At 37.4% G+C, this 24,648-nt stretch overlaps 2 protein-coding genes across 2 annotated transcripts in view; one reads left to right on the forward strand and one right to left on the reverse strand.

The window, feature by feature from the left end:
• Window positions 1-24,648, forward strand: part of STAU2 (staufen double-stranded RNA binding protein 2) — a 227,899-nt gene that overhangs the window by 69,988 nt on the left and 133,263 nt on the right. Inside the window, 6 exon segments of the mRNA XM_033125843.1 lie at window positions 2,407-2,566; window positions 3,839-3,946; window positions 6,063-6,275; window positions 12,209-12,346; window positions 19,884-20,015; window positions 23,166-23,226. Coding sequence (XP_032981734.1) covers window positions 2,407-2,566; window positions 3,839-3,946; window positions 6,063-6,275; window positions 12,209-12,346; window positions 19,884-20,015; window positions 23,166-23,226 — 812 coding nt within the window.
• On the reverse strand, window positions 16,491-16,948 carry LOC117033659 (cysteine-rich PDZ-binding protein-like). Its single transcript, XM_033125844.1, has one exon. It carries the CDS (start codon window positions 16,903-16,905, stop codon window positions 16,600-16,602), a length of 306 nt encoding a protein of 101 aa, XP_032981735.1. The 5' UTR covers window positions 16,906-16,948; the 3' UTR covers window positions 16,491-16,599.

A 24,648-nucleotide genomic window follows, 5' to 3' on the forward strand; every position in this document is an offset into this window, starting at 1 on the left:
TGTCGCTTTCCCTGACGTTGTGTTGTAATTTCTTTTCTGACTCTGACCCTCTTTCATCTCCTTCACTGCCGTCTATTATTTCCCCTGCCTTTTGATCATGGGAACTAATCAGAGCCCAGCCTTAGGCTCTGTTTCTTGGTTCCTTTGCTTCCCCTTTCCAGGTACTTACCCAGTTGCATGGTTTCAATTACAGCCCCCCAAATCTGCATCTTCAGTACCGATCTACATTTCCAGCCCTCACCTTTAGTAAACCTTCACTGATTAGTCCCATCTGCCCGGTGAATTCTTATACGATGGGCTCTGTTTAGTTTATCTCAGGTTGAATATAGACCACCGCTACTTGGATGTCCAATAATCATCTAAAACTTAGTAGGCTGTCAACTAGACTTCCTTTTGCTTGGAAACAGATGTTTTTTAGCACTGGAGTGATTTTTTTTTTACTTAATTTTAAGCATTACAATTATAAATCCACCATTCCATCAAAATCGATCCTATTAGTTTTGCTAAATTGCCCAACTCAGTGGTGATGGTTCTCAGCCATCGTTTTACTTGACGCGTGAGTAGAATGTGACACAGTTGACCCCTCGCTCCTCCAGGAGGAGCAAGGCTTTCAGGTTTTCCTCCCCTCTGTCCCTCACAGAGCTCATACTTCTGTCTTGTAGCTTTAAATCCCATCTATATATTAATGATTCCCAAATTTGATTTCTACCTTGAACCCTTTCCTGGAGTCCAGACTCATAAATCCAACTGTCCGTTTGACGTCTGACAGGCCTAATAATGTAACATCTCCAAACCAGAGCTGCTCATATCTAGCCCTGACACACCCATTCTTTAGCAGTCTCCACCAGCTCAGTATACAGAACTCCATCTTCCAGCTGCCCAGGTCAGAAATTCTGGGGTCATCCTTGACTCCTCTCTCATCTTCCATCGCCAGTTCTTGGGTAAACCCTATCCCTCTTCTTTTGAAATTCATCCAGAATCCACTACTCGTCACTCCCACTGCTGCCACTCTGGTTCAGGCCACTGTTGCTTGCCCCTGGTGTGTGTTAGTGCAGTAACCTCCTGATAGATGTCCTGGGTTCTGCCATCATTGCTGCAGTCTGTTCTCCATGTAGTAGTCAGATCATGTCACCACCTCTCTGCTCAATACCCTCTGGTGACGGCCATTTCTCTCAGGGTAAAAGTCAGATCCTTACTGTGATTTCTCAGGAAGGCCCTAAGGGACTCTGGCCATCTCTTCTCATCTCCTGGCTCTCCTTCCCTCACTCCCTCAACTAAACTATGGGCACCCTCTGAATCACTTGAACGTGCGCGGCCTGCTGCTGCCCCAGGACCTTTGCACTTGCTGTTTTCTCTGCTTCAGTCACACAGTCCAGACGACCTGTATGCTTTCCCTCCTCACTTACTGAAGGCCTTCCACAGCCCCAGCCTTCTCAGTGATGTACCCCTCCCTGGGCGTCCTGTCTAAAACCCACCTCCCTGCCACTTCTGAACTTTCCCTCTTTTACTTTAATGGGGTCTCTAACACAGTAGATGTTCTACACATTTATCTCATTTATTGTCTGCTTTCTCTACTACAATGTTTGTGTTTGTTCATTGTCATGTTCCCCTGTCACATACGGATAGAAGATGTTCCATACATAACTGTTGAATTCATGGATTTTATTGTATATCCTCCTCGTTTTTCCTTCTTAATTTCTTCTGGGTTTGTTCTTTCTTCTTACAGCCTCTTTTATTCCCTCATGTCTGCATCATTGCAGCTTTCTACTCATGCTTTCTTTACCTCAGTCTCCTTAAGTACAAACCTGCTAAAACGTTTACCTTGAAACATTTTTTTATTATACTTTCTACTTAAGAGTTGGCTTAAACTCCCTGTTCTTTCTTATGTAGAATCTAATCTCCTTATTACTTTGCAAAGTGTGTATTACTTTGGACCAGTAACTCCATCTCTCTGCTTCTCCCATTCTAGTCATATTTGTTATCTTCTGCTAAAAGCATGGTGACCTGCGTGTTGTCACCCAGATGGGCTTGTGCGTTGTTTCCAGCCTCTGTGGCTCCGCGTCGTTCACCACCAGATGGTTTGCCTCCCTTCCGTCAATCTGTCCGAAAAACTTCTCTCCAGGAAGTTTTTGTGATATAATTAAATAAGTTTTATAATGTTGTGTTTCATGTTGTTTTCTATAATGTGTTTTTCATGGAGATCAAAGATCAGTATACACTCTTGATTATCTATAGACAGATGGACTCACATTTTATCCTTTTATACGTTTGTGAGGTTAAAACTTAATTAGGGTTAATAAGAGGGTACAGTACAGTATATGGTTGGTATCATTTGAAACAAGGCGGATCATATTAATGATTATAGAGTGATTTTATTGAACTGATACTAATATTTTCTTATTTTAGGTATCATTGCCCAATGCCGAAGATCTTTTATGTTCAGCTGACCGTAGGGAATAATGAATTTTTCGGGGAAGGAAAGACTCGACAAGCTGCCAGGCACAATGCTGCAATGAAAGCCCTTCAAGCCCTGCAGAATGAGCCTATTCCAGAAAAGTCACCTCAGGTGAGGTTCTGCTGTAGGGGACCGTCTCTGATGGGTACCCAGGGAGCTTACGGAAAAGGCAAATAAATGCATTTTTATATGTACAAAAAAGAATCTCTTCTGATAGAAGACTAGAGTCGTGATCTCCTGTGATTTGCTTCTCAAGACCACCTGTCTGCTCTACCAGACTCCTGTGCTCCTGCTCGGATGACCTGGCCTTTGAGAACTTGGGTTCACCTGTGGGGTTCACTTCCCAGGCAGATCAGGATTTTGGAATATGTACCAGGATGACAAACAGCATTCATTTACCTTGCATTTAATGCTACCTTTATTGAACGTGGATTGTGTTGTGTTCATCTAGAATCGAAAAATTTAAAGTGGAGGAGATCTTTACGGGATCTTTCAGTCCTACTTAATTTTTACAAATGAGGAGATTGAGCTATTCTTGAATAATTTCACCCATTCTCGTGGCTTCAGCTACTTCTTCTCTATTGACGTCAAAATAGTGTCTCCAGCTCAGGCATGTCTTAGAAGTCATCTTATTGAGTTCTCCACTTATTTATTTCAAGCTGTACAGTTCAACCTCTGCACGCTCCCTTTCCCCAAACCTGTTGCTCCTCCTCCTTTGAGATTTATGTTGGTTAGTGGCGGACTTGGGTCTTTTTCTCCTTGTACACTTTCATTAGGACGTTTATGTATTTTCCCACTGCATCACAAGCCCCTTGACAGCAGACGTATTCTCTCCCTTTATCTCTAATTCTTACACTATGTTCAGCGTATATGAGGCTCTCCCTCCAAACCTGGGTGTCAAATAAGTGATTTGGTGCCAGAGGAAGAGCCCCAGAATCCGGGTTTGCATCCTGTGCAGTTTTCTTAGTTTTCATGGAAGATTAAATATCATGTTGTAACACCAATGGAGGTATCTTGTGTGTGTGCATATGTGTATGTGTGTGTGTGTGTGTGTGTGTGTGTGTCGGGGGAGAATAAATATTTCTAAGGAGAACCGAATCTGGGGATGTAGGATACCCTCAAATTAGTGTATGGTTGAACACAAGGTTTTCACACTCGGCATTTATCGTTCTACTTGGAGGACAAAAACTTAAAAACCAAATAACAAAGAGCCTTACAGCAAAGTCCTCGACTACTGTGGTTATGTAGGAACCCATGAGACCTAGGCTGTGGTTTTCTGTTTCTTACTTATTTTATTTCAGGTAGGCCCTCTTGATTGTAGAATACATGTAAAGTGTGTTACAAAGTGAAGATCCAGTGTCATCCTGTTTTTTTGTGATTTAGAATGGCGAATCGGGAAAAGAAATGGATGACGACAAAGACGCAAATAAATCTGAGATCAGCTTAGTGTTTGAAATTGCTCTGAAGCGAAATATGCCCGTCAGTTTTGAGGTATGTGCTCAGCAGAGATCTTCTAGTTCTCTCCCCCCCGTCCCCCAGTAGTTTAAATAAACAAACAGATAAATAAAATTAACCGGTATACTAGTCTCCTGAAAGAGTCAATGTGTTTCCTTAGGCTCACACTTTCTGTCATGACACGATCTAGGCCCTGGGGACAATAGAACTTATTATAATATCATGCATTCCTGCTGATCTCTTGGGCTTTTCTGTAGTAAGCCATTTGTGTATATGATATTTCAATTTTTATCATAAAATGTATTTTCTAAGCGTAAGATACTTTGTAGTACTCAATAGGATTTGGTGTTCTTAATAGGATCAAATTGAAAATAGTCACGTTACTGTTTAGTGACACACGTATTAATGTTCAGTTTCTTCTAAATTTGTTGCCAAAATGTTTACATTTTATTAATAAGTCACTTAGAAGTAATGAAGCAGCTGTCTAATTTGCAACTAGATAAATATGTCACAAAATATATATAAACGTGTGTGAAATTCAAAAGAGAAAAAAAAAAGTTACATTATTATAATAGCTCCTACATTAAGAGATTGCTAATTGTGCAACCCCAATATCTAGAAAATAGGCGAAACCCAAGAAACAAGCTGAAACAGTTGTGGTGTGTCTTCCTTCAAATGGTGTGACGTTCGCCTGCCGGGAAACTCCCACATTTAACCCACTGGCAGGAACAACTGACCTCAGCTGAGAACCTGTTTAGTTTCTCCTCAGACAGAATTCCGACAAGTTGGGTTATCGGATTTCTCAGCCTGTAGCAGGTTAAAAGCAGCCAAGTGGGGAAGGTGGGGCGAGAATGGGCCTGCGGGCACGGCCTGTCGGGCGCAGCAGGAGATGATGGGACAGTACGGAGAACCTGTCGAGTGTAATTGCAGATGCTCAGAACGTGCTGGACGTGGGGACTTTTAAAGTCTGCAATGCACAAGAACAGCCTTATCCGTCTTAGAAGTCCGTAGGTGCATCACCATATATTACAGAACTTTTGATATCCATAATCATCCAATGTGAGCAATAAAAGGTGAAATAGTTGATATTCTCTATTGAGTCAGCACAGTATATACTGTTCTTTTTTAATTGAGGAGGATGTCCATCCAAGTTTTGAAAAGAAACCGTTTTGGTATTTCGACTTGTAAACGTAAACATTATTTAGTCTTATCGTAAATACCTTTCACCCAGTGTTGTTGCAATGTTGAGATCCTGGGTTTTTTAAATTTTCTTTTCCCAATTGATATCTGATATTAAAAGACCAACTTGTCATATAGTGTTCAATAATAAACTCTTTAACTAAATAGGGTATCTTTTATAGGTCAGAATTTTAAAGGAGAGTCAAGTTTTGAGCCCTCAGGTTTCCGAGGGCCTCTTTCCTAGAAAAGTTGTCATAGTTTAAAAGAGCACAGAACAGGGTTTGGGAGCATTGGTAGCTGACAGCTTCCTAACCCATACCTCTAGAAAGCTAGGTACTTGGATGGTTTATCTACTTACCTTTTTAAGATCACTTCACAGAGAGTCAATATCCCATTGTATAAAAGAGCCCTTGAGGGCTCCATCAGAAAGAAGTTAGTTTTCACCCGTCTGCTGTTCTTGAGACACTTCCCCATGTCGAATGCCTGATGGCCTATGGGACTCCGACGAGACATAGCCCTTGTCCTGCAGTAGCTCGTTCCAGAGGACAAAGTCAGATGTGCATACACCTATATGCAAATTGCCGTTCTCGATGGCCAATACACCTAATGTAATGTTCTCTGTTTTCTGTTCTTAATTTTCTGTTCCCTAAGAAACGGGGCAACCACAATTACAGTTGTCTATTTTAAACCAGTAAAAAACAATTTTGAGTATGACTTGAATGTGGTTTTTTTGGATTTCTGTTCTTCCCACTTCAGCTCATTAAGCATGATAAGTATCATAAATGAATAGTCCCTATGTGTTACTTTCATAATCGCTTTATTAAAAAATCTATAAAAATCTATAATAAATAGATTGGCAGAATTCTTAATCATTTTAATTTTAATCATGATATGAACACTAAGAAAGTTCCATGATACAAGAACACTCCTTAGGTGCCTGTATGTTATTGACTATTGTATTTATCTGTTATAGGTTATTAAAGAGAGTGGACCACCACATATGAAAAGCTTTGTTACTCGGGTGTCCGTGGGGGAGTTCTCTGCAGAAGGAGAGGGAAATAGCAAAAAGCTCTCCAAGAAGCGCGCTGCAACCACCGTCTTACAGGAGCTTAAGAAACTCCCACCTCTTCCTGTGGTTGAGAAGCCAAAACTGTTTTTTAAAAAACGCCCTAAGACAATAGTAAAAGTAAGTACGAGCTTGTGAGCATTAGTCAGTTTTACTGTATAAATATTACGGTAACGGCAGATAAATGTTTTCCCACAGGGCAGGTGTCTAACCTATGGATTATACACTGTCCCAGAATCAGGGTTGGACATGTGACTATAAAGTAGTAATAACTCTGTTTTGCTTTTTAGACACTTGTGTGCCTGCATTTGTTCATCAAATAATACCTTACATATTTATAGTTTTTTTAATGGTTTAAACCACGCTTTCCTGTTTAGGATCGCCTTTAGTATAATTCTCACCATGACCGTGTAAGGTTGACGATGGTACCCCTCATTTTACAGGTAAGGTTTAATGAAACACGTTCAAAACATTCGCTCACTTTTGTTCACCCGTCATGTGACCTCTAACGCAGTGTTCTTTCTGCACACCACACTGCCTAACGGTCACTTCGTGGGGTGTGAGAAATGATAATAGGATCCAGACCAGTCGGCCTGGGAATGTTACTGACACGGATGCCAGACGCAGCGGCAGCAGCTAGTGAATGTGAAGCGCTCCGGGTGCCAGCTGTCCGGCCCTGCATGCTGGTCACCTCCAGGCCTCATGTAGCCCGCATGAGGCACGTGGTATTGTGTTCTTTCCATCTTCCAGGCATGTACACCTTGCCAAAGAGGAATACAGAACACACGGCTTTCTAAGGTGTTGTGACTCTTTTATTGGATAAAATTTTATTTACGTTAACCAAAAAAAAAAATGGCAACGGTTAGAACGAGATGAATTGGCACTTAATACACGGCAGTGCACATGAGTGTTCGATATGTACGACCTTTCTGTGGGTTTTATGCCTTTGCACCTTTGCTTTATTTCAAAATACGTATTTACCTAAATAAATAACTGTAAATCACTACATAAATACTTGGTGTTTTATTTTTAATGAATACTGTCATTGCTTCACTAAGGAGATGTCGGTTATGCGTGCCCCGAAATAGCGTTCTACGCTATGTGTGAGGTAGACTAAAACTAAATGCCAACTAGGTCTACGCATCACGAGTCCTAATGTTACCGGGGAGGACTGGTTTTCATTCCTGGGCACTAACCGCCCGGATAGGATGTGGCTATCGTGAATGCGACCTTTGGAGCCAGTTTTGAGTGTGTTTCCATGTGGCCTGAGCAAGTTACCTAACTTTCCTGACCTTCATTTCCTCATTTACAAAGTATTGATACGAATTGAACTCGCTTTATACGATTGTCATAGCTGATAACTGAAATAATACACAGAATGCATTAGTAATTATTTATGTATAATGTTTGTTTATTGATAATACAAATAAGTAGTACTCAATAAATATTAAGTATTGTTATTTTGTATCTAATTGTCTGCTGGCATTTTATAAGTACATGAATATATCCATGGTCTGTTTTCTTAAATCTTTTTATGTATAAAATCTGTAGTTTATCGTTGATGGAAGAACAGTGCTCTCCATGAGAATGGCAGCACAAAACTGGTCGAAATAACTTCCATCTAATTTTTTAAACGAAGTCTAATGTAATAAATTAAGAATAATAAGCCATTAGACTAGAAAAGATCCATACATTTTCATAGTAAGATATAAATATAACTCTTGCTATTTTTAACTACAACCATTAAAAATGAAGTTATTGTTTAAATAGTCTTCCCCAGAGAGGGGAGAAACATTTTGAATTCTCAAAATTATTTGCTACTATTTCTAGTATATAAGCATATCATTCCAGAACTTTCTTCCTATCCACCATTCAGGAATAGGAAACTTGCCTTCTTCAGGGACGCCTTCTCTGACCCTCCCCCACTCCAAGATTAGGTTAGCCCCCTGCATTTTTCCTCACTTACATCACGCTTGGAATTACTTGTCTGTCTTATGTTAAAATAAAGTCTGTAGATGTCCTCTGAAACGTAACACGATTTTGAGGAAGCAGCATGTGTACAATGATTTGGAATCTCAGAAATGTTAAACGTGATCACACCTTATCGTGGGCCAGTAAATGGATCAGGTTGGAATAGTATCTTGGTTTGCAGCGTATTTGTCGCTTCCTTACGTGCCTTATACATTTACGGTCTACAGTTCCTTATGTGCAACAGAGAAAATATCTGTTGATGATTTGCCTTGATTTTATTTAAAATAATAAAATGGTCACGTTGTCTCATTTGATCCCCTAAGTCACTCTGTGATGTAGCCTTCACCCCCATTTTACAGGTGATGTCCTAGCTTTAGGACACTTACCCAAGGTCACACGACACAGTCAGGGTTCAGGGCCAGCCATGGCTGAGTCTAGTGTCCATTTGAAACTGGTTGCTTGTGAACTGTTTTTGGATTTTAACATTTACTCTGTACAGTTATAAAAATTACTCTGTAGAATTAAGACTCCCTGACGATGTCTTTGAGTTTATATCTTGTTTTTTAATGTACTCTTCTGTACGATGAGACTGCAAAGAAGGCTTTCTGATAAAATTTTCTGGACACAGCTGTCACAAGACTGTTCCTACTGGTTTGTAGCGTGATAATCTAAGAGCTGATACAGTAACTTAATTGTCAAGGGTGCTAGTAGTTAATTTCAGTCAAGGGAAGAAACCACCCACTCTTGGTGTTTTCAGAAATCCATCCTTACCTAATTGGTCCTTTGTCATTGAAATCTATATCAACAACAATGCCCTTGGCACTTAAGACGTTCTTATTAAAGAGGCAAATTAAACAGGAATGGAGATTACATGCCATTGGAAGTACATTTATTTGAACATCTTCATGAAGCACGTAAGCATACTTCTAGTGTCAGACTCAAAAGCTTCCCTTTACCTTTTCATTGCATCTCAGTTTTAGACTTACAGATTATTGTCTGTGTTTGTCTTTTTCTCATTAGTCCTTCTTTACTTCCTTTATAGTTGACTTAATTTTAATTTTTTTGGTATGTAAGTAGAAGTGGAAACTAGTCTTTTATCAAAAGTTAACATTTTCCTTTTCTCTGTTCTCCTCCTCTGCCTAACTGTTGCAATGTTGATATTCTCTCTCTCTCTCTCTCTCTCTCTCTCTCTCTCTCTCTCTCTCTCTCTCGCCCTCTCTCGCTCTCTCTTCCTCTCCCTCTCCCCCTCTGTCTCCCTAGGCTGCCCTTCAGACTTCTAGCGCTTCAAGTCAGGCTTTGTATGGATGACCCCCAAATACTCCTGTCCCTACACTGCCCGCTGGGCATCTTCACTGGCAGCTCAAACCCTGTGTCGAAACTCGTCTTGTTCCCTCCTAAATTGCTTTCCCCTGCAGCATTCTGCATCACAGTGACTGGCACCGCTGTCCAGCTGCTGAAACAGAGCCCTGGGAGTCAGTTCTAACTTCTCTCTTACCCCTCGTATCCAGCCAGTCATCAGGTCCTATTGATTCCATCACTTAAATTTTCTTAAGTTGGTCCATTTCTTTCCCTCACTATGTTATCCTTTTGGTTCAATTCACAATCACCTCTCACCTGAACGACTACAGATGGTTTTTCATTGGCCTTCCCACAAGTCCTCTGGGCATCAAATGGTCTTTTTCCAAGTGTTATCCTTTTGAGACACCAATCAGATTGTGTCATGTCTCTGCATAAAATCTTTTTGTAATGGCCTATTGCTCTTTGGATAAAGTCCAAAATCCTAAACATAATTTAAAAGACCCTGGAGGCTGCACCTGCGGCACCAAAGTAGAGATGGCGGAGACGCAGCAGTTACCAGGAAGAGCTAAGACTGTACAGTGGCTCTTAACGTAAGTTTAGGGCAACCTGTCCTCTGTAACGTAGTGATTACCCTGGTCTCTGATACCCGTTTTAGAATACATTTTCAAGGTGAAATAAAGTTCTGACTATGCAGACCTTCATTTCTAGGAATTACGTATAAAGAAAGTTCACATGCAGAAAGAATATGTACAAAGATTTTTGTTTTTTTAAAACTTTTAGAAGTTACTAAGAAAAAGGTATAGGAAAACTGACAAAAAGATAGAACAAGCTTTATTTTTAAACATTACCCTATGTAAAGACAATAATAAGGAGAGCGCCTTCTAAAAGGTTTTTATAGAACTTGTATGTAAGTTCAAAAGCAAGCTAAATAAAAGTAAGGCCCACCACCCAGTTTGAACACAGAACATGTCTCAGTAAGGCTGAAGCTTTCTGTATGCCCTTCTCTGTCACAGCCTGACCACCCCCCGTAGGTAACCACCATCATTAGTTTGGGGTTTAACATGTCCTTACTTTACACTTTTACTATCTGTTTGTTTCTCTGAAATATAGTATTTGGTTAGGTTTTCAAAACAGCTTTATTGAGGTGTGATTGACATAATAGTGAACTGTTTATATTTAAAAGCATTCTCTTTGATAGTTTTTGGTGTATACGTGTGAAACCATGACCACAATGAAGATAATGAGACACTATTTATCCCTTGCTCCCCCGAATTTCCTTGTGCACTTGGTAATCCCCCCACCCTCAGTTCCTTAGCAACCCCTCCTTTTGGCTGGCTTATTTCACTCAGCAGAACCATTTTGAGATTCATGCACGTTGTTGCATGTATCAATTGTTGGTTCTATTTTATTGCTAAGTAGTGTTCTGTATGGTTATATTGTACCACCATTTGTTTACCCATTCAACCTTTGGTGGGTATTTGGGATGTTTCTGGTTTGAGGCTGTTACAAATAAAGCTACAATGAACACTTATGTATAAATCTCATGCCGTTATTTCTCTTGGGTAAATACTTAGGAGTGGGATGGCTTGGTCATTTAGTAGGTATGCAACATTTTAAGAAACTGCCACTTGTTTTCCAAAGGGATTATATACCATTTTACATTCTCATCAGTTGTTTGTAAGAATTCTAGTTGCCATACATCCTTTCTAATGTGTATAGTTTTAAATTTCAGTCTTTAAATACGTGTGTTTTGGTATCATTGTGGTTTTAATTCACATTTCTCCAGCGACTCATGATACTGAGCATTTTTTTATGTGTTTAAGTAGCACATGAGGTGTGAGGAAGTGTTGTTCAAATCTTTTGTCCACCTAAAAAGTTTTGGTTGCCCATTTTTAAATAATACATTTATTATTGAATTTTGAGAGGTCTTTATACATTCTGATTACAAATTCTTTATCAGATATATGGTTTGCAAATATTTTCTCCTTTTCAAAGACTTGTCCTTTTCAAAGAACAGAAGTTACTAATTTTGAACAAGTCCAATTCGTTATTGTTACTATTATTTTTATGGAATGTGATTTTGGTGTTGTATCTAAGAAATTGTCAACAATTGTCACAATTGTTAGATATTTAAGACTATGAGCATTTTGAGTTGATTTTTGTAAATGGTGTGAAGTATGGATTGAAGTTTTTTTGGTTTTTCTTGCATATGAATATCCAGTTATTCTAGTACCATTGGTTGAAAAGACTACCTAGTCCTAATGAGATCGATTATATTTTCAATCTGTTAAATATCTGTTCATGTCTTTTGCCCATTTTTCTTTTAGATTACATTTTTCTTAATACTTTCTAGGAGTTTTAAAAAATATATTTTGGATACTGCATGTATCTTTTTAAGTTATATGTATTTCAAATATCTCTTCCCAGTTCATGGCTTGCCCTGTCATGTTTTGTTGTGTTTTTTTTGTTGTTGTTGTTTTTTGTTTGTTTGTTTGTTTTTGGTGTTTTTTGATGAACAGAAGTTGTGAAGTGGCTCTATGCTGAAGAGTTTAACATCATGATGGTTGACCCAACTTATCAGTAATACCTCTGAGCCCTAAATCCCATACCAGCCTTAGTTTCAGACTCATTGTTTGATTTTCCTTTATAAATCTTAGTAAGTGACTCTCATCTTCTCCAGTCACGGTTTTGGAGTACAGGGGAGGAGGGAAGAACCATTTTAAGGATTCAGTAACGAGTTTTACAAGCATGTTTTGAAATTATTTTCTTAAATTATTTTTTAGGCTGGACCAGAATATGGTCAAGGAATGAACCCCATCAGCCGCCTGGCTCAAATTCAGCAGGCCAAAAAGGAAAAGGAGCCAGATTACGTGTTGCTCTCAGAAAGAGGAATGCCGCGACGTCGGGAATTTGTCATGCAGGTATTTCTAACCTTGACATTAGCAGAATTTTTTTTTTAACTATCGAAAAAAATTTAGAAATCCCCAGGTTGGAACAGAGATACGGGGACAAAGAAGAGTAGGGATGAATAGCAGAAAATTACACTTTTTGTGCTGAACGCATTAATTCCCTCTAGGCCCACCTGCCAGCGTGGTTGAGACATTCAAGTGTCAGGGACATGTTAGAATAGACAGAAGAGTTTTGAAGACACTGTGAGTTCACAAAGGCTGTTTACCACAGAGTTTATTTAGGATGCTTGTCTCTGACTTCCTGTGTTACCATTTGCAGCCAGAGTCTGTTAACTACTGGGACGCAGAAACCGATGGAATTTGAAACAAAATTGAGAAGGATGGGTGTAGTAGATGGAACAGGGCCAAGAGAGTGATCTTCAGGGCTCCCAGGAAAATTAGGCAAAGGGAGCTAGCTGTCTCCCTAACGGTGGCAAGGACTGAGGGAAACAGAATTGCTGAGAGATTTAACTGCGCTGGTGCGCAGCCAAGAGAGTGGAAGAGTGGTTGCTAGTGTGTTGGCAGATGGGTGGGACTAGCAATGAGGTAGAATGTCCCAAACGCCCTCCTGCTGTCAGATCCCACGTGTCCGTCTTCACTTGCCAACTCAAGCCCCAGTGTTGAAACCTTTTAATTTTTATTCTGACAATTTCAAACATGTCCAAAGGTGGGCATATTTAATGGTACGCTATAAAGAAGGGTATCATGGCGTGTTGGGGAATATGGCCATCATCCAGACGACAGTTAAAATTTGTTGCCACACTAGCTTCAGATGTCAAATTTTCTTTCCTCACACCCTTCCTTGCTTCTGTTCCTGAAGCATTTCAAAGCTAATGTCTAACTATATGTCATTTCAGCCTATATATGTAGTCCATATCTCTAAAAAAATGTAAGTTTTCTTAACATTCCCTCACATTAGGCATGATTCTAATGACTCATCTAATACCTGATCTGTATTTAAATTATCCTTAGTGTCCCCAAACTGTTTTTGTTACAATTGGCCTGTCAAAGAAACTTTTCAATCAAACCCATGGAGTTCACCTCTAATATAATCTAGTTAAAATCAGCAGATATTTATTAACTGCTGACCATACGGGAGAGATTTTGATATACAAACATAGTCTGTCTGTCATACTGATGAACTTTTCATGCGTATCTAAATTTTACCTTCCTTCCTAATTTATAATCTCTCTATTTCTTCATCTCACAGTACCCAGTGCAGTGGTCTGTATATAGTGATGCCTTAATAACCTTTGATGTATACTTGTTGTCTGCCTGCCTGATTGAGAGCTAGTTATGTTTGGCTTTTGTTGGAGATAAAAACTTACGATGTGGTCAGATAAACCACTTTTGGGAACCTCCATGTATGTATTCACAGAGGGGGCAGTTCTTCTATGGTTAGTAAACTCGTTATTGTCTGTATGTCCTTAGGACCTAGAACAGAGTTGTTATAGTATTTTCTCTTTGTAAAATATATGCACCCTTTTTCTTTTTACATGCTTAGCTTTGATGAATTCTAGAAAGCACTCTTTGAATTCTAAAGCTGGAAAGGAAAAAAATTACCTAAATTTTAGACCTGTATTAGAAATAAAAACTGGCATTGACTTTATGAAACAATTCCTTTTCTATGGAGTATATTGAGTACCCCTTTTGAAAGAGGAATTTAGAGTATCTTACACCAGCTTCCATTTTATGGGTATTCATAAACATTCTAGTCAAACAGGAACATTTGGCTTTGCTTTTACATGTTTTCACACTGAATTCATATTGTTTTTTCCCCCCTTCTGGAAGCCCCAGTGGATTCATTACTGTATTGCAGAAACTTTATCAAAGTAAAGGCTTTCATATAAACTACTTAAGCAATGTTATTATTTGTTATAATTGAATGTGGAAGTAAAATATCTAGAGATAATATGCTAATATTTATTTAGCACCAAAAAAAAAAGTTTGTGTGTTATAAAATGGATGCTGTCACTTGTATTGATTACTAGGTGAATGAAAACCTATTATTTGGGTATTTAGTTTCAGAGTAAATTTCTTAAAGCTTTTAATTTTTTTGGACTGGGATATTTTAATTCTTCAAAGAGAAAATAATAACTTGCGTATCAGTACATTGTATCATTGTATGTCATATGATGTCAGTTTTTCTACCTGTGATTGAGATTTTTTAAAAAACATACATAAGGCAAATTTCATCAATTTTATTTGTGACTCAGTGAAAGGTAATGAATTAAGCTTTTGGTAAATGCTGTTTTAGTAAATGTTTTAGTAAATGCTTTTGGTAAATGTTTGTTTTTTGTTAGTTTTTTTTTGAGGACTTGATTTATTTAAATGATTTATTAAAAGACAAAAATCTGGCTTCTTAAATTTACTGCATAGCAAAATTGAGCTTCTTTGCAAATTAACATTTTAATGTAAAAATCTTATTTGTAATAGTTATAAAATTAGTGTGCTTTCTAAGAAGAAGACTTAAGAAGTTGCATGCATATTTGACTCTCACAATGAAGTGGTTTTCCTTTTTCTTGAGTGACCATTATGTTTGTTAGTAGGGAGTCAAATCCTTCAGCGCAATGGTCTTTTTTTTAATACTAACCAATAACCTAGGATAGCTGCTCACAAACTGTTGACCCATGCAACTATAAAAACTTGTGTGAGGCAAGGATGGGTGAATGGGAAAAATGAATCTGGAAGCATCTGTTCTAGAAGTAAATCTTGAAGATACCAGACTAGGTCAGGGGGAAAGTCTGCAGACAAATATCTGAGGTGAATATACTGAGATGGGAGCAGCATTATCCCAGTGCAGGAGCCTGGAGCCCTAGGGCTCTGGCCGGGTAGATAAGTGAGGTTTGGAGATGAAGCAGCCGCAGAATTGAATGCGAGGGAGTGAGGGGTATGTAGCATGGAAAGACAGATGAAACATTTTTGCTGCCCAGCGGTCTTTTGCTTCCATTTACTTTGGCCAGTCTTTTGATTCTCAGAGCAGTATAAGAAGCTTCTACTGATGTAGCTGGCCTAATCTTTTAGCAGACCAGTATTCCAGAGCAACACTAGGGCTGGTGAAGCTGGCGAACAAACCAAGCACTGGAAAAAGTAGTAGGTAGCAGAGACTGGTTTCAGCCAGGGACTCGAGCGCATGATACCTGGGCCCTGTGGCGTCCAGGTCAAGTGCAGGCCAACACAGACATGAGAGGTGGCACGTGTTCACACCGCTCCAAGGAGCTGCCGCGAACAGTACTGGCTCAGTGCTTTTGAGTGAGGGCCATAGATTACTGCTGATTTGTCATAATGTGCTGATTTCTGCTTTCAGAAGAAAAAGCAATGCATGTTTCAAAAACATTGCACAGATCTAAACTATAAGATTTGCAATAGTTACAGGAATTCCGTAATGAATACATTTTCAGTGTTTCATGTACTACAAGAACTATGTCATCTAGTTAATCTTTACTAAAATTCTGTTAAGAGTGCAATTTTCTTTGTCATATAACTTGCACGTTGGGTTTATATTTAAGTTCTTTCCTCCCGCTGTGTTATATATTCCTATTCCCTTAAAAGTAGTTGGTTCGTTGAAGCTTGAACATAGTGATGCAAATAATACTATAAATAATGTTGAACATAGTGATACAAATAAAACTATAAATAATGTTGTAAGAATAAATGGCAAACAGTACAGAATTAGATACCAGATGGGAATCTCTATGTTCTGAGACAAGTGAAATAGCCAATATTATGATTTCACACAAGAGCCAAAAAAGAAAAACGGTAGAAGGATCATGCTTTAGATATGGAAACTGGATTTAGTTGTACCACGCAATCATTTATTGTTACTACCCAGTATATGGTCACTGTGAAATTTTATTAAAATGGCATGGAACTTTTGAAGCTATTTTTTTTAAAAAAAACAAAGCACAGTGACATCTGGTAAAATAATCTAAAGTTTCAGATATAGATTGCCTGTTCAACTCTTGCTAATTTTTCAACTTGCCTTAAAAAAATTAATTTGTAGGAATCTACTATATATTCTCGAATGGGAGCCTTTTGCAGTGATTTGGCATTTTAAACATGTTCTCTTGTGTTGTGACTCCTGTTTTGTTCTCCTTTTTTTTTTTTAAAAAAACTTAATTTGTCTTAAAACATGTTATTTTGTAACTTGAACAACTATGATACACCTTGAACATTTAAAGCAAAAAGCAAAATGATACAGAAAGCCAGAAACTTCATCAATACATCTAGACAGACGTTTGTTTGTAGTTCTTGGTATCCAAGACCTTTTTCCCGCACATTGCACAGATGCCCTTTTTGTAGGCACAGCCCTGGCAGTAATGAGAACCGGGTTGGTGCACAGAACTTTTACAAATTCTGCAAGTGGAAAATTTATTCTTTACATATGGATCGAATCTTGCTTTTTTTGAGGTCAAAGCTTTATTTTCATTCAGCTTTCTTCCACCACTTTCTGTGGTATTCCTTGCACCGTCTTTCCATGTATCTGGAGTGATAACAGTACCAAGTTTCTTTTCACATTTTTCGCACACCATCCTTCTGCGACTGTTCTCTTCTTAGCCGCAAAAGCAGCAGCAGCAGCTCCTGTTCTCCTTTTTTAATGATGCTTTTTGAGGAACAAAAGTCCTAAGTTTAATGCAGTCAAATTTATCTGTTTTTTTTCTCGTATGTTAACTTTATAATAAATCTAGACATCCAGAAGCATAAGTGCCCCCACCTTGTTCTTCCTCAGAAGGATCTTGGCTGCTCTTAACACTTCGCATTTCCATGTAAATTTTGGAATCAGCTTGTGCAGTATTATAAAAAGATGTGTGGGATTTTGATGAGAATGCCACGATCATGTTTTGACCTATTGAATTTATAGGTCAATTTGAAGAAAATTGACATCATTATAATATTGACTCTTTAATACATGATCGTGGCATATCTCTATTAGGTTTATCTTAATTTTTCTCAATAATGCTTAGTTTTCTATGTAAAGGTCTTCAACATCATAGGCATTTGATTTTCGTTTAATGTAAATGGTATCTTTTAATATTTTTCACTTTGTTGATAGAATATACAAATGCAGTTGGCTTTTGAATACTACGTTTTATATAGAAAACTTACACTCTCGTAAATTCTTACAATTTATTTGTAAGATTTTGGATTTCTTATGTAAATATCACCAACAAATAATAAGCTTGTATTTACACTTCTAATTCTTGTACCTTTTCTTTTTCTTGCCTTATTGCTCTGTCCAGGATTTGTAGTAAAATGTTAAATACTAGTAAAAACAGAGAATATCCTTGTCTTGTTTTTAATTTCAAAATTTCAACATTACGTATAATGTTTGCTGAGGTTTGTTTTAGGTTTTTGTAAAATGTCTTTTATCATATTAAGGAAGTTCTCTTCTTTCCCTGAATTTTTCTTTTGCTAAGAGATTTTATTATGAACGGATGTTGACGTTTATCAAATGCTTTTGCTCCATTTATTACGATGACCATAAGGTTCGTCTCCTTAGCCTATTAAAATAGCGATTCTGTTGATTGACTTTGTTTGAATTTCGAATGTTAGATCAACTCTGCATTTCTGGAGTAAACCTAACTTCGTCATGATTCTATTTTTTATATATTACTTTGTTCAATTTACTATTAATATGGTTTAAACTTTAGCATTTATGTTTAGGAGTGAAAGTGGTCTTAAATATCCTTATACTCTTCTGTTCTTGTTGGATTTTGGAATGAAAATGATTCTTCACTGAATAATTGAGGACTGAGTCCTTTTTTTCTAATCTTGGGTGAATTTTTGTAAGAGTAACATTATTTATCCTTAAATATTGGGTAGAACTTGCTGGAGAAGCTCTCAGGTGTTTTCTTTGTGGAAAAAATTTTAAATTATGGTTTTAATTTCTTTAGTTGTAACAGGTCTGTACAGTTACTGGTTTGATCTCTGCCAGTTTTAGCAATTATATTCTTTAGGAGTTTTTCCATTTTATCTAAATTTTCACTAAAATATTCAATATTCCTTATTATTTGTAATGCTATAGAAGCTATCATAATCTCCGTTTTCATTCTTATTTGTGTCTTTTTTTTTTCAATCAGTATTACTTTTAGTTTATCATTTTATTATTCTTTTCAGGGAACTAACTTTTTGCCTTTTTGAACTTCTCTATTGTATTTTGTTTTCTGTTTCCTTAATTTCTTCCTTTGTCTTTATTCTTCTGTTTTCTTTGGATTTAATTTGCTCTTAATAACTTCCTGAGATTGATGATTAGGTCATTTCTTTTCTGCCTTTCTCTAAGATTTTATGACAGTATATTTTCTTTTACATCTTCCTTTAACTACATCCTTTAAGATTTGACATATTGTATTTCTATTATTATTTATTTAAACAACTTTCTAATTTCCACTAGGATTTATTTCCTCTTTCCCCTTACATTAATTATTTAGATTACTTACTTAGATTATTTTAATTTCCAAAGTTGTGATTATCTTCTTTTCTACTTCTTCAATCACTCATTGAGACCAATGTATAAAAACAAATCCTACTGTAAGTTGTGTATTTTCTCTTTCTCTTGTAATTTTATCTTTTTTTTGCTTTCAAACTTACTGTTTGTATCTGTATTACCTCTTGGCATCTCTAAAAGAGCATACCCAACTCAGAAAATGTGTGTATGGATATAAGATGACTGATGTATATATACTTAAAGGCGTGCATATACATACATACATGTGTGCATTACTTACTAAAGATAACTATGGAATAATTCTGATGATAAAAAGCTACTGTTTACTGAGCAAATATGATTAATGATATATTGTAGTTTACATACATTTTCTTATTTGATTTTCAAAGCAACACTATGAGGTCATTGTGTTACCCTTCGTTTACTGATGAAAAAACTTAAGGCTAGAGATGTTAAATAATTGGAATCAGTTCATATACTAGGAAGAAGCAGAGTTGAATTTTATGCCCAAATCCGACTTGGAAGTCCTCGTTCCTAACTACAACCTTGTACTAACCCTTACCTATTAATTCTTCAGGAACTATTTAATATAAACCTTTGTAGACTTGGGATGCAATGCAAACATTATTTTAAATGGGACAAACATGAATTTCAGCCTTTTCAGTTTACTCATTTAAATAAAGAATACTAAATGTAGTGAGAAACAACATAAACTGTGTTACAGTGTAAGTTTTATTTTTCTGCTTATGTAAATGATGTTTATTTTAAAAAGCAAATAATATAGTAACATGTAAGGAAGTAAACATCTTCTAAGACTCTGTCATCCTGAGATAACCCCCACTGACATTTTGAGGACCACGTTTCCATATTTTTTGTCCATGTATGTATTCCTTTGTATAGCTGATGTTATTACATAAATAGGTTCTTGTCGTAACCGCTGTTTTTGTCATGGCCTGAACTTTGTATTTTTGAATGCTGCAAGAGCAGAACACATTACTTGATGGTGTGAAAGAGTTTCTGTTTCCCAGAATAACTCTCACTAATTTCTTACTTTAATCTTATCAGGTCAAGGTAGGCAGTGAAGTTGCTACTGGAACAGGACCTAATAAAAAGATAGCCAAAAAAAATGCCGCGGAAGCAATGCTGTTACAACTTGGTTATAAAGCATCTACCAGTCTTCAAGACCAGCTTGACAAGGTGAGAATTAAGTTTACATGTACGTGTCCTCTTTTGTCAGAATAGCAGAGTGATGAACAAATTCTGGTCCCATGTTCCTCGACTCTAAGTAATAGCTTACTTGGTGTTTAAGTGACATCAAGTTTTACCTTTTCTAAGGTGGAACCCTATCCTTATGTCTTTGAAGATAGATTCACCAGGTACAAATTAACATCTGTTTTATGGGGTCAAGATGAAATAGTAATGATAATCTTCCCATGAACAAATATTACAAATTTGTGCTGTGGTTGTCCATATTTTATGTAATACCAATTTAATAATTTTTAGCTTATTGATTGGTGGATTTTGCCATGTCGGCACGGTTTTAATTTGTGCTTTTTAAGAACAGAGGTTGCTAGCTTTTATTTCTGAAATACAGCTGAAAACACTGAAAATAAAGAGCCTGAGTTATCCCTTTAGGGCAGGAACTATATTGGACAGGCACTCTATAAACTAATTTTTCTATTTACTTTAAATTTAAAGGTAAACTCAGAGGGTGTTTATTTTCTGCCAAGACTTGTGTTCACGGTTCCCTATTTCTTCTGTAGCAGTTAATGACATCATTCACACCTGCCTCTGTTGCAAGGGAAGATAACTTGGCAAGAACTGGCTTAATTTCATTTAGTATTAAATTATCATTTTAACTATTTACATGTAGAAGTCATTTTCATGAAATGTTTTATTTATATGAAAATTCATAAGACAGGCTTAATAATGATTTCTATCAAAAACAGTATGCTTTTTTCCATGTGATTTTTTGTTCAGAGATATTTTCAGTTTCTGCAGGAACACATTTCTGAAGTTTCGAGTAGAAACAAAATCATTTATTAAAAAACATTTCGATCTGTTTTTCTTTTTAAGGCAACTATGAATATGTAGGCAATTATTTTGAGTGATTAAAAAAATTATTTGTCTGTGTGGTATCGCTAGAGATTTGAATTCTGTTTTTATAACCTGGGTAGTCAATGCTTTTTCTTCCTTTAAAAGTATTTGTAACATGACACCTAACATGTGTTCAAGTTTCTATAGTTCTCATATTGTGTATATGTTGTTTTAACTTAACACATTTATATTGACGTTAAAACTGGTGAGTGATTTATAAAAATATGTCAAAATAAATCTCATAGACGTTTATTTGTAAGTTAAGTGAAAACAAAACAGAACCAAAAAGCAGCATTAATGTCATTAATTTAAAAAGCATTTTTTGCATACCCACTGTGTTATTTAGTCAGGGTTCTCCAACGAAACAGAGCCAACAGGCTGTGTGTATGTATATGTATGTATATACATGTGCACACACATATATGCATGTTTTTATACACACACACACACACACACATACACATAGGTATCCACGCATACATTCATACATAGGTATACATCACACACAGAGGCTTACTTTAAGGAATTGGCCCATGCGCTTATGGAGGCGTGGCTGGTATGAAACCTGATGGGGAGACAGATAAGCTGTGGACTCAGGAAGGAGTTACAGTTCGAGTCCAAAAGCATCTTCTGGAGGTTTCCCTCTTCTTCCAGGGGAGGTCAGCCTTTTCTTCCAGTACACCTTCAACTAATTAAGCCTACCCACATTACGGAGAGCAATCTGCTTTACTCAAAGTTCAATTATTTAAATGCAAATCCTCCCCAAAACACACTCACAGAAACACGCAGGATAATTTTTGACCAAATGTGTGGGCACTATAGCCCAGACACGTTGACACACAAAATCAACCATTACACTCCCTAACTGCCGAGGGCGACTGAAGATGACCACGTGACTGAAACGTGGTCCCTGCACGCGAGGAACTGACTGTGGGTGAGGAGTTTTAATCATACAACAAAAATTGTAGTATCCTGGGACCTAGAGGACATGAAGATGAATCTGGAAAGTCAGGAATAGCTGAGACCACAGTTTGTATGCGAAATAAAGAGCTTGAGGAATGATTCATTTAAGATTTGAACATGAAATGACATAATCTGGTTCGCATTCTTCAAAAGACAGCCCTGTAAGTAGGGTAGTGAATGGGTTTGAGCAGGAAGAGCCTGCAGGCCGGGAAGCCAGTGAGGAGGCTGGCAGAACTGTTCAGGTGGAAGATCCAAGGGTCTGGACTTGGGCAGGTGGTAGACAGGAGAGGGAGCCACACCAGAGACACCCCTGAAGTGTCAGTCGCAGACAGGGGGCCTGGGGGATCCAGGAAGAAGTAAGGGAAAGCACAGCAGCAAAAAGGAGGAGCAGAGAAGGCTTGACTTGAGGAAGGAGGTGGCAGCCATGTGCTGCAGAGACCCAGTAGGAGAAGGTCTCAATACACTGATTTGTCAGTCAGATCTTGGGTGAATGTGGCAAAAGCAATTTTTACAACATGCAAAGGCAGTATTTAAAAAGTTTTTCCTTTTAAGAATAAGCAAGGTATGTACATGGTTAAAAGGATTCAAATAACACAAAAACGGTGGGGAGAGAAAAGGTTAGTCTCACATGTTAAAAAAAATGTTAGTCTGAGACCCTTAGACTCCTCCTCTCTTCCAAAAGGGCATCTCTCACATGAAGTAATATTTGTACAGCTTTTAGAATAGTGTCTGAAATACAATGACTATTCTACAAGGATTTGATAAATAAAAATAAAATAAATATCCTCACAGAGACATTCTGTGTATATACACTAATACATGTATATGTTATTAGCGATATTTGGTGATCATTGTCACAGAACTGTACCAGAACATAGTAATGTCTCTGTTGTTAATTTGACCTCCGGAGTGATAAAGAAGCTCTTTTTGTCACTTTAGCACCTATGATGATAATTGTTTACTGTTTGAAAAAGAACCGTCTACTTTTTAACCACCTAGATAGAGCCTGTGTGTATGTAATACCTACACTGAATGTAGGGCTGAAGTTGTAAATTTAAGTGAACAGATAAAAGCACGAGATAGAAATAGATTCCAGGGTAGAAAGGGCTAGATAATACTGTTCAAGTTAGTTACTTGTATGTCCATGGTCCTGGGGTCAGACATGCATGGAATAAGCAGAGTAATAATGTAACGGACCTCTGACTTGGCTTAATTCATTAGTTCACAGTTTTTCTTTTTGAATAAGTCTGTTTCTCTGGATTTGAACAATTGATTTAATCTTTTCAGACAGGGGAAAACAAAGGGTGGAGTGGTCCGAAGGCTGGGTTTCCTGAACCGACAAATAACAGTAAGTTTTTACTTTTCGTGTTAACTGTGCTTGGTGTTCACCGGTGGTTCAGTGACCAGCTCCCTGGGTATTTACTGGGTCTGTCTGGGCTCTAGCGCCATGCTTAATGTTGCGGGAGATACAAGGAAGTCGTGGTGTTGCTTTCCTGGAACTGATAGAAGACATGGGCGTTCCTGCCCTTGATGTGGTTAAGCCACTGCAGACGGGGTACCATTTAATTCACATAGGGAGGACGTTCTTTTGTGAGTTGTTTTCATTGCAACATTATTATAGTATAAAAGAATCAAAAAAGCAAAAGCAAATGCCTACACGCTCATTACACTCTAAAATAAACTGTTTTCATAGTTCTATATCCTTTCAGGTAAGCACAAAATTTTAATTATAATTTGTTTACATTAAAAATTGCTCAGTTTTATTCATTGAAATAGACTAAGTTCACTCGTAGTCTTTAAATAAAGCATTGCAAAATCCACTGTATGATCCTTGTTCAAAATACAGATTATAAGCATTCAAAAGCTTTCTTGTCCTTTTGATAGAATGATCTGAGAGCTGTGCTTTCTATGGTTTTCAAGACGGAGGCTCATTATTTAGTAAACATGGATGTACAATCATTTTATGCTCTTTCAGGGAAGAGTTAGCTGTACTTCTGTTTGATTTCTGTGAAGACTTCTTCATGTCAACCACATCACATAATATTCATGACTTCTATCTAGTGCTATTACGAAGATAAATTAGGATTTTAATGAATTGCCAGCTTTTATTCCTTAAAGAGCAATTGATGAAACTATTTAAAATTCAGAATGTTCCTCCGTCTTACTTGAATGCAAAGAATGATGCTCCAAAGCCACACTGCGTGGTAACTTACATCAATGTTCTAAGTCAACTGCAAACAGCATCTCTGTCGAGATTTTCTTCATGCCTTGTACGTTCCCGTGTCCTTAATCTTCCATGGAAAGTAGCTATGGATGATAGATTTCGTCTGTAATACAGATGAAAGCTTGTACTGTGTTGTTTTCGTTTAACATTGCAAAAAACATTTTTCATGTTGTGCTGAATCATTAGAATTTTACAATATTGTTAAAGTCACTAATAGAAACATCAGAACGGTAAGAATAAAATTGCGCACAATTATAGTATTATCAGATGGTTAAAAATCCACTTCAGTTTATTTCTTTTTTCAAAGGTGTATGATTAGGCAGTTATGCATTGGAAGCATAGACGTTTTTCTTTAACTTCCTCCCACCTCTCCTGAAAAGCAGCTATTTTCACTGAAGTGACCATTTTACTATAAACCAGTAAAACAAAACAGCCAGCCAGTGAAGACCCTATTGAAGTGAAGTCCTTTGTGGAGTCAGCTCTGTCTTATTTCTAATCCTGTTTCTCTTCCTCATAACCCCTGGAAGCCGAATAAGCTTAAATATG

Source organism: Rhinolophus ferrumequinum, chromosome 14, assembly GCF_004115265.2.
Source record: "Rhinolophus ferrumequinum isolate MPI-CBG mRhiFer1 chromosome 14, mRhiFer1_v1.p, whole genome shotgun sequence".
Lineage (NCBI taxonomy): Eukaryota > Metazoa > Chordata > Mammalia > Chiroptera > Rhinolophidae > Rhinolophus > Rhinolophus ferrumequinum.